The following is a 9,364-nucleotide window of genomic DNA, read 5'->3' on the forward strand; positions in this document are numbered from 1 at the left end:
TGTTAGGCTCTGACAAATGCTTTAAAAGGCCTCTAATTCATAATTCATTACAATTCAATAATCATTCATCGAGCCCCTGAACGCCATATGCTAAAAGACAATTGTGACAGTATCTCTGCTCTGCAGGAACCTGCACATACAAAAGTGTTCAGCTCAACATGAGCATCTCAGGAGATGTTAAAGATGCTTCAATCCTAGAGTCCAATAAGTTAGTGTAATGTAGTATAATTTCCATTTTCAGACCCAAAATTTCATTTGGCACATTAAAGGCCAAAGTAAGTCCTGTAACAAAGAAGCCCAGCTTTTCACATACTTAACTAGCAAATTAATAAGCAAAACCATCTTCCATGAACACCTAGGCCCCTTCCTCATCTCTTCCTTCTCGAGCTACCTTGACCCCCACAAAGAATGCATTCGACTGCACTCTAATCAGCCTCCTATATTACCTTCTTGTCTATCCCTCCCTTCTTGTTCTACCTAATCCAAGCCGGGATTAATTCAGCCATCTCTTTTTCTGCATCACAACTGCCAAGCTCTGCCGGGGCAAAGCACATAGTGGTGTCAACTGGCTCTGCTGTTAATTAATGTTTTCTAGACTCAGCCAGAGACCTAATGCTGACCAATAAGCCTTTCGGTGGTTCTGTTCCTAGTCTCCATGGCAGCTGGAGTTACAAAATGTCTTACACAAAATATATAAAGCCTGAAGGTGAGGATGGAGAGATTTTACACATGCACACACACACACACACACTCTTTTAAAAACTATTTGCACGTGGCAGCTGATAATTTGCACTTCTTGTTTTACCATACAACTTCAAATAATGAAATTTAAACTACTTTAAACAATTGATGGAATTCTGAGGTCAATACCAAGTTCATTTCACACTGATTCCACTACCACATTCTATTTTGCTCATTGGTGCACATACTGTTCATTAGCCTAAGAAGTCTTTATATACCTGCATCCATGGTAGCAATCACTGTACAATTCTGAAATAATTTCAACATATTAGGAGCCAATTCTCAACTCCTCTCTCTCCCCCCATCTACAGCATTAGGCCCGGATCATGAAACACAATCTCACATTTAGAGAAATCTTTCTGTAAGAATGTACCTTCCCTATTATTAAAAGAATACTTAACATCCTAAGCTGAAGATATGTAACAGTATTACTCCACTAGAAGCCATCATTGGGCAATAAATGCCCCTATCTGCCTGTCTATCCACTTCCAAACTTAACTGTATCTTTACCTACTCTTATCTTCTTTCCTCTTGTCACCCCATGTTCACAATTTCTTCCCAAAAGTAACTCTTTCACTCCCTCTCCTCCTTCTCATCTAAGATTCCAAGGTAGCTGGACACTCCTTCACGTGGTTCTCATGGAATGCCGTGTGCATGTCTATATCTACAGTGCTGTTCAATTACCACTTCTCTCCACCTGTCACACCCAGTAAACTGCAGGACAGGGGCCGTGACCCACTTATCTTCATATCCTTGCCACACAAGAGACGCGCACTAAGATGCATTAGAAGCCTCAATCTGCGTGAATAAAAGATTCCCACAGAACAATGATTAGAGTTTCAGATGTGAACTGAAGGTTCAAATAAACAGCCTATGCTTATTAGGTATCAGGTTATTTTCTAAGAGTTTTGGTATATCAATGCTTTTAGATCTTGTAACAGCTCTGCAAGCTGAAGAATACTATTAATTCCATTTTACAGATGAGAAAACCGAGGCTCAAGATTCAGTCACTCATGAAGGTCGTGGAGGCATAAGTGGCAGAGCCAGGGAAACCCAGGTATCATCATGCAGGACTGCCTGGTCTGCTACACTGCCTCCTAAACCTCTAGGCACTTCTGCCAGAACTTGGAAACTACCCAGTGACCATGCTCCAGTGGTTCCTTCAGTGGCTGGGAATGTAAGGGTCTAGTGGATCAGATGCTAAGGACTGTAGAAGTCCAGGGGAACCTGCTGGCATAAACCCCTAGGGATGGTGTCTGGGTTAGTTCCCTAGTTACCTTCCCTTCTTTTCCTGAGTCCAAGGGGCTAGCTTCCCTTTGTCCTGTTGGACCCACTGCTTTGCCTTTACCTTGCTATCACTGAGAGTTTCTAAAGAGTTTTACTGCTAGCACATATATAGTATACAGAAATAGGCACACTGGCAAAATGACAGAAAGAGTCAGATTATCCCTACAAGTGAATCGATTCTCTGAGTTTTCTTAAACTCTTTCTTCATGGGGAGCTTCTTTAAATCAAAAAACTCAGTTTTAGAAGGCAAAAGTAATCAGGACTAAAGTAATATCCATCTACATTTCAGAGACAAAACAAACTACTATGACAGCCTTTGCACACCACTTAAGGTATTCTGGCTACAGGGGCAGTGCCTCTGCACGTCCACGCAAATCTCTCTCCACACGGGATTAAGGAAATAACACGAGCTGGGAAGATTGCCTATCCTAGAATTTGAATGAGGAAGAATGTAACTCTGCTTACCAACTAAACCAAAGAGAAAATACTATTCTCTTATCGATATTCAGACAAATATTTTCAGAGAAACTTCATTTATTCTTTCATAAATTAAGAACATGCATTGCTCTTCAGAACAATAAGCCAAAGAAATACCATTTTTACGTGATTTTTTGATTTGAATGTTTCACTCTTCCTTATTGACCTTATCATTTCCATTTCCTCTCCTTTTTCTATTTTTTAAAATTTAGTGCACAAATATTCTACCTTCAAATTCACCTCTACACAATCTCTCACTCCTGCCAATGCCCTCACTTTTTAATTGCATTTAATTCTCCCAATACCCCTTTTTCTGGTAAACAAAGAAAGATCTCTTACGATGGCAAGGCATCTTTGATCTTCATGTGGGAGATGTCATTGTAGAGCGCGATGGAAACAACCTCTTCCATGGGGCAAATGAGGCCGTACTCCTCACACCCATTTTCAATGACCAGGGGATCGGACTTATGAGGGTCAAACATGATATTGTTAGGAGTAACGATCATGACACCTCCGACCACACCCTGAAGAAAAAGACAGTACAGAGTCGCTACAGGCAAGATGCAACCACCATAGCAGCTTCAATGAACTTATGTTGCCATTCCATTGACCTTCTGAACCACGGTATCCAACAGGGCAATTGCATCCCCTCTACGAGGGCTGGAAAAAACAGGCTGACGAAATACAACGTTGGGTGCGGCATGCTGAGCAGAGAAACAGGCTTGCCTCGCTGTGGCAATCAGCTGAGCCTGGTTCTAGCATGGCTGCCGCAATAGTACAATTGTGGTAGGATCTTGGGTCTCACATGTATGTCTCAGATTTGCCAACTCCCTGTCTGTAAAATGAGAAGGGCTGTCCCAGGTACCTTCCCAATTGAGAGCTGGGTACTCTACAATCCACTCAGCACATATTCACTACCTGTCCAGCAAGTGCCTGGTACTGTGCTAGGGGAGTGGCTGTACTTCTAATATTTTGCTCTAAGATGCTTAGAAAGCCCACATTCAGCAAAATTTGACACAAATAGGAGTAGGAAATTTTTGCAGACAAAAGTGAATATATCCAAACTATGGAAACCGAAAGCAAAGAACAGTAGCTTGGTGGGTACTTAAAGTCTGAAACTTGGTCAGTTTACATGGTAGACCCTGTTGGCCACAGGGATGTTATCTACCAGGGACAGCAGGACATAAACGACTCCCTTTAGGTAAGTTATTTATTTTGATACTCTTAATGAGTTTAGTGATCACCTTGGCAAAAAGTCTTGCCTTTCAGCATTACTTAGTCTTGGTTGCAAAAGTTTCAAGTGCATATCAATAATGTATTTTCCTACCATTTGAACCTGGCATGAAGTTTCTACTATGAGCACAGGAATTCGCTTTATATCAATATCACCCCTTCTTCAGAGGCTCACAAAATGTCAGATTTGTTCTTTATACAAAACACCAACAACCAAAAAACTGAAACCACGATATAACAGACATTTTTCATACCAGAATTTCTAGCGGCAAATAGGTTGAGAACTTAACCATCTTCCAGGTTAGGTGCTAAGCTCTTCTTTTAATACCCTATTAGTTAAATTTTATTATTGTTCCTACTTTATAGATGAGGAAAAATGGAAGCTTAAGAAATTCAAATACTTTGCCCATCGTCTCAGAGCTAGTGGTGGCAGAGTTGGAATTTAAGTTCAGTGAGCCCGACTCCAGCATTTGCTCTTAAACACATTCTATACTGTCTCTCTAACAATTTACGGGCTAAGAACTGAAATATAAGTAATAAATCCAAGGTCACAAAGAATCACATTTCAACGTGATGATTATTATTCCCTCAGTAAGTAAAATGCCAGGCATCCAAGAGGGGAAAACTAATGGACAGTTGTGAAATCTTAAAGCTGAAACTTTGGGTAAGATATTTTAAAGTAGCCTGCCTTCAGTAATTTGGAACTAGTTTAGTTTTCCATAGACTCCAAGAAAAGGAAACAAATTGCATAGCCATATACCTTTCCATCGGTGAAGTAGCGACAATTCATTTTTAAAAATTTTACCACGCCTGGCTCGTCCTCTTCAGAAGTGGATGATAAGACTCTCTCAATGGGTTTTAAGGCCTTTCTTGCTAAGTCAGCATCCTTAAGAAAGCAAAAACTTCCAAAATCAAATAGAAGCACTTTTTCAAAAGATTATTCATTTATTTGAATAAAGCCATCTACGTTCCCTGTAAGTAACCTGTTCCTATTTAACTTGAACATAAAAAAAGGCATATGTCTTTCAACCTTCAAAAATATCACCCAAATCAAACTAAGATTTTTAAAAAGCACGTTATGTATGAACCCATAAAAATGCCTCATCAAGTGCCTTTAGAAAATACCTTAAATGAAAGAATTTATATTGGACTCATGGTTCAAATTCTTTAGAAAAAAGAGTAAAGTAGTACAGATAAATTATTGGTCTCATTGAGAGTTTAACTTCATACTTCTACATAAATAAGACATGCATTTCTGCCTTTGAGACCTTAAATGTGAACAGGTTTCTTCTCTCAACTAATGACAAATTACTTAACCCCACCACCTTGTCGAGGGAGGAGAGTTTCAGATGAACTCTTGTGAAAAATAACATGTAGAATTCTGCAATAACTCAAAACCATTGTTGAGAAACATGAACTTCAGCGCATGAATGAAATACATACAGGCAGTTTATCATATTCTGCATCTGATGATGAAGCAGAGACAGTAGCACCAGGACTGGATGAAGATAACCTTAAGGTACTGGAAGGAAAGTTGGCATCTGGCACAAAAAGAACCTGAGAATGGGAAAGACAAGCTAGGTGAGTCCCAGGAATCGGGCAAACCACAAGGCAGTGTTTAGAGCAATTACTCTCTGTACAGTATCATGCTGGGTGTGTGACTAAGACCTAGCTGGCTGTCACAGAACTCATGAGCCACTTGGGGTCTTCCAGACTAATCCATGAAACTATACTCAGCAATATGAATGTGTGCAGGTGTGTGCAGTGCAAAGGGTATTGAACACACTGCAGGAGCTCACAGAGGGGAGAGGAAAGTGGGAGAGTATTCTGCAAAGGCCACATGAAGCAGCTGGGTCCAAGTGAAGCCTTGGACAATACATAGGATTTGGATAGGGAGGGAAGAGCCTTCCAGGGCAGGGTACTAATAGTACAAGGGAATAGAGGAGAGAGCCGCATGGCATGCTTCTAAACATAATTCCTGTGTCAGGAAGAAAGGGGACACATCTAGGCTTCCTAACTCTAAGCAGGCCCTGAGTGTTAACGCAGTAAGGTCCTTATATGATAAACTGTACAAGATAGTATCAATGTACAAGATAGTATCAATAATCAAAACTTTCTCTTCCATCACTGTTTAGGTTATCTAAAAAAAAGTAAAATAAAATCCCCTAAATTGTACTAAATAGCTTGCTTCTGTAAAATATTCTGGTTCCCGAAATGTTATTGTGATCCTGTTATTCAACACTCTTTTCACGCGACATGGCTACATTCTGGCATTATATCAAAAACGGTCTTAAAATGACCTCTAATGTTATAAAACATAATTCAGAGCAAATCATGTAACAGCTGTTCAACAGTGTTATTCACTCTTCTCCAACCTTCCAGTCATCTCTCTATTTTAACTTTAGTTATTTTAAATCTCTCTTCAATCCAGAAAAAATGAGGCAACAACAAAAGACACATTAAGATAAAGGTGGGAAAATCATCATCAAGGAGAAATAAAATGAGGACTGATTATACTGAAAATGTGCTCCAAAGTTACCAAACATTCACGGAGAAGTGGGCCATAAAACTGGCTCTAAGTTTCCAAATAACCAATGCAAAGAGATAGACATCATGAATTAACAGAATTCAATGTCCATAAAATAAAAACAAACCAGTTTCTTAGAAGTACAAGTATTCTCCCATGAAGTCTCATTAAAAAAAAAAAGTGTCTCACGGTGAACTCTTTGTCCTTGATGACACACTGACAGTAAATACAATAACCAGTTTTGGAGGACTGTTCTTCATAACAACTTCAAAATGGGTCAGTGGAAAATGTCAGAAGTTTAGAGTTCCATAAAAGCAATTTACAGAAGGCTAAAATTACATGGTCTTAGTATACAGCTCTTATTTATCGTATGTATCTAGGCTAGAGGGATGGATAGATGTCATTTCTTCCAAACAATTCTCCATTAATATTTTTTTTGCACCTGAGCTCTTGACAAGCAGTAGGCAACATAGTGTGAGATTCTACTGTCTGACATTCTAAATGTCAAATCAAAGGGATAATTCCTATGCATAAACAGTTCACTGCACTGTAGATAGAAGTAACAGTTGAACACTGGGAAGCTCAGTCAGAATATGTCTTACTTCAACATGGAAGTGAGCCTGGATCACTCTTCTCAGTTCCTTATCTTTGCCAGAAAAATCATGAGTAGAGCTAGATGCTGGGACAACTAACAGCACATAACTGTTTAGTTATATGAGGGCTACACAGCACAGTAAAGGCTAGAAGGGACATCCGAGATAATGCAGCCCAACCCCTCATTTCAGAGATAAGGAAACCAGGGTCAAAAAAGGAAGTGACTTACCCAAGTCAAATAGTTACTAAAGCGGCAAAGGAAATGAAGCTTTGGGGCACCTATTTCTATCTTTTTACCCTTAAGTAGGCATATTAAAACAGTTCCTATATCTCCTATTAACTACTGGACCTTAATCCAGTTCACTTAGTAAATGAATAAGGAATCATCCTAAATTATTTTACTAAGTTCCAGGACTACAGTCTTCAGCCTTGAATTAGTAAGCCTAGGTTCACTGCTATGGGTCAGTTACACATTATGCAGCGATACCCCAGATTATAAGAAACCCAATAAAAGTGCCTGAAATCTAACTTTCCTAGAGATAAAAATTTATTAATTTTTAAAAAGTTTTAATTCATATTTCCCCTCAATTACCTGGTATCGGCAATATAGTAATATCTCCTTTTGACAAGGACATAAATACCAAAAGCATGATAGTACAAACTGGCCAATTTATGGTCTGTTGGTTTCATTTGCTGCCCTTGAAAGAAATGCAAAGAATACCACCATTGCCTGAATGAAGTTATACTTAGAAGAAGCAGTATACATCCTGAATAAAAATGTCACTATAATGTAGAGATGCAGGAACATGGTCTAGTAAGTCAACAATGGAACCGGAATGTGCTCATGGCAACCAAGTAGTTCTATAGATGGGACTGGAAACTTGGCCTCAGCAAGGATCTGCCTATGACTGGGCCATTTACATTTATTGGCTAAGTGTAGTTTTCAAGTAGAAAGATAAGAATATCTTATGCAGAAGGTATTTAAAAAATTGCTGGATTAACCGAGAATGGCAAAATTATATGACATGTCAATTTCATTTAGTTTAACAAAGTACTAAAAGCCTGGGAAAAAATGTGTGGCTTTTTTTTTTAATTGAAATATCATTGATTTATACTATTGCATTAGTTTCAGGTGTACAGCAAAGTGATTCAGTTATATATATTTTTTTCAGATTATATTCCACTATAGATTATTTCAAGATATTGAATATAGTTCCCTGTGCTATACGGTAAATCCTTGCTGCTTACCTATTTTATGTATAGTCATTTGTATCTGTTAATCCCATACTCCTAATTTGTCTCTCTCTCTTTCCCTCTCTCCTTTGGTAACCATAAGTTTGTTTTCTACATCTGTTAGTCTATTTCTGTTTTGTATATAGACTCATTTGCATTATGTTTTAGATTTCATGTGTAGTGATATCATATAGTATTTGTCTTTCTCTGTCTTATTTCACCAAGTATAATATTCTCTAGGTCCATCCATGTTGCTGCAAATGGCAATATTTCATTCTTCTTTATGACTGAGTAATATTCCACTGTGTGTATGGGCACTTGGGTTGTTGTTTCCATGTCTTGGCTATTGTAAATAGTGCTGCTATGAACACTGGTGCATGTATCTTTTTGAATTAGAGTTTTTGTTTTTTCTGGATATATACCCAGGAGAAGGATTGCTGGATTATACAGTAGCTTTGTTTTTTAAGGAACCTCCATACTGCTCTTCATAGTGGCTGCACCAATTTACATTCCCACCAAACAGTGTAGGAGGGTTCCCTTTTCTCCACACCCTCTCCAGCATTTATTATTGTAGACTTCTTAATGACAGCCATTCTGACTGGTGTGAGGTGATACCTCATTGCTGTTTTGATCTGCATTTCTCTAATAATTAGCAATGTTGAGCATCTTTTTGTGTGTCTGTAGGCTTTTCTTGATGGTCCCGCTGAATGTCTCCACCTTTGGCTGGATTGACTTCTTTTGTCATGGTATCAAATCAAGACCAAAATGACAAAAATTTTGCCTAATTTAAAACAAAACAATGACCATAATGTACCCCAGGAGTGGACTAAACTGAAACTTGCAATTCTAAATTAAATATTCTAAGAATATCTGTATGAAATTCTACAGGGAAAAAAGTTACATTAATTTAACTTCTCTTGATGGAAACATCTATAACACAAATGATAGTTTGTCAACTGTGTTAATCATTTGCAAAGCATTCATCTCTGAACAGTTCATAAGTACCAGGATGCTTTCAGAAGTCTTGGATCTAAATGGAAGACTGAACCAATGCACATTATCACTGATGATAATCCTGTGACACTAAGAGTGAGTCATTAAAAATGGCAACAAAAATAAATGCAAAATTTCTAAAGTAAAATTCAACAAGAAAATCATTACCTGGCCTGGAACAATAGTATGTGTGAAAAGCTTATTCAGTTCCACTAGTTTATTGGGAGTGATGTTAAATTTCAGTGCTATGGAGTTTAGGGTGTCCTGGCTTCCAGCCTA

At 38.4% G+C, this 9,364-nt stretch overlaps 1 protein-coding gene across 11 annotated transcripts in view; it reads right to left on the reverse strand.

Moving 5' to 3' along the window:
• The window catches only part of NCOA7 (nuclear receptor coactivator 7), a 154,524-nt gene that overhangs the window by 48,622 nt on the left and 96,538 nt on the right, over nt 1-9,364 (reverse strand). For all 11 annotated transcript variants that reach the window (XM_082474556.1, XM_082474557.1, XM_082474555.1 and 8 more), the window contains 4 exons: nt 9,254-9,361; nt 5,182-5,295; nt 4,499-4,624; nt 2,845-3,029 (listed from right to left, as the gene is read on the reverse strand). In XM_082474556.1, coding sequence (XP_082330682.1) covers nt 2,845-3,029; nt 4,499-4,624; nt 5,182-5,295; nt 9,254-9,361 — 533 coding nt within the window. The remainder of the gene's footprint in view (nt 1-2,844; nt 3,030-4,498; nt 4,625-5,181; nt 5,296-9,253; nt 9,362-9,364) is intronic.

This window comes from Balaenoptera physalus (assembly GCF_965194825.1).
Source record: "Balaenoptera physalus genome assembly, chromosome: 9".
Lineage (NCBI taxonomy): Eukaryota > Metazoa > Chordata > Mammalia > Artiodactyla > Balaenopteridae > Balaenoptera > Balaenoptera physalus.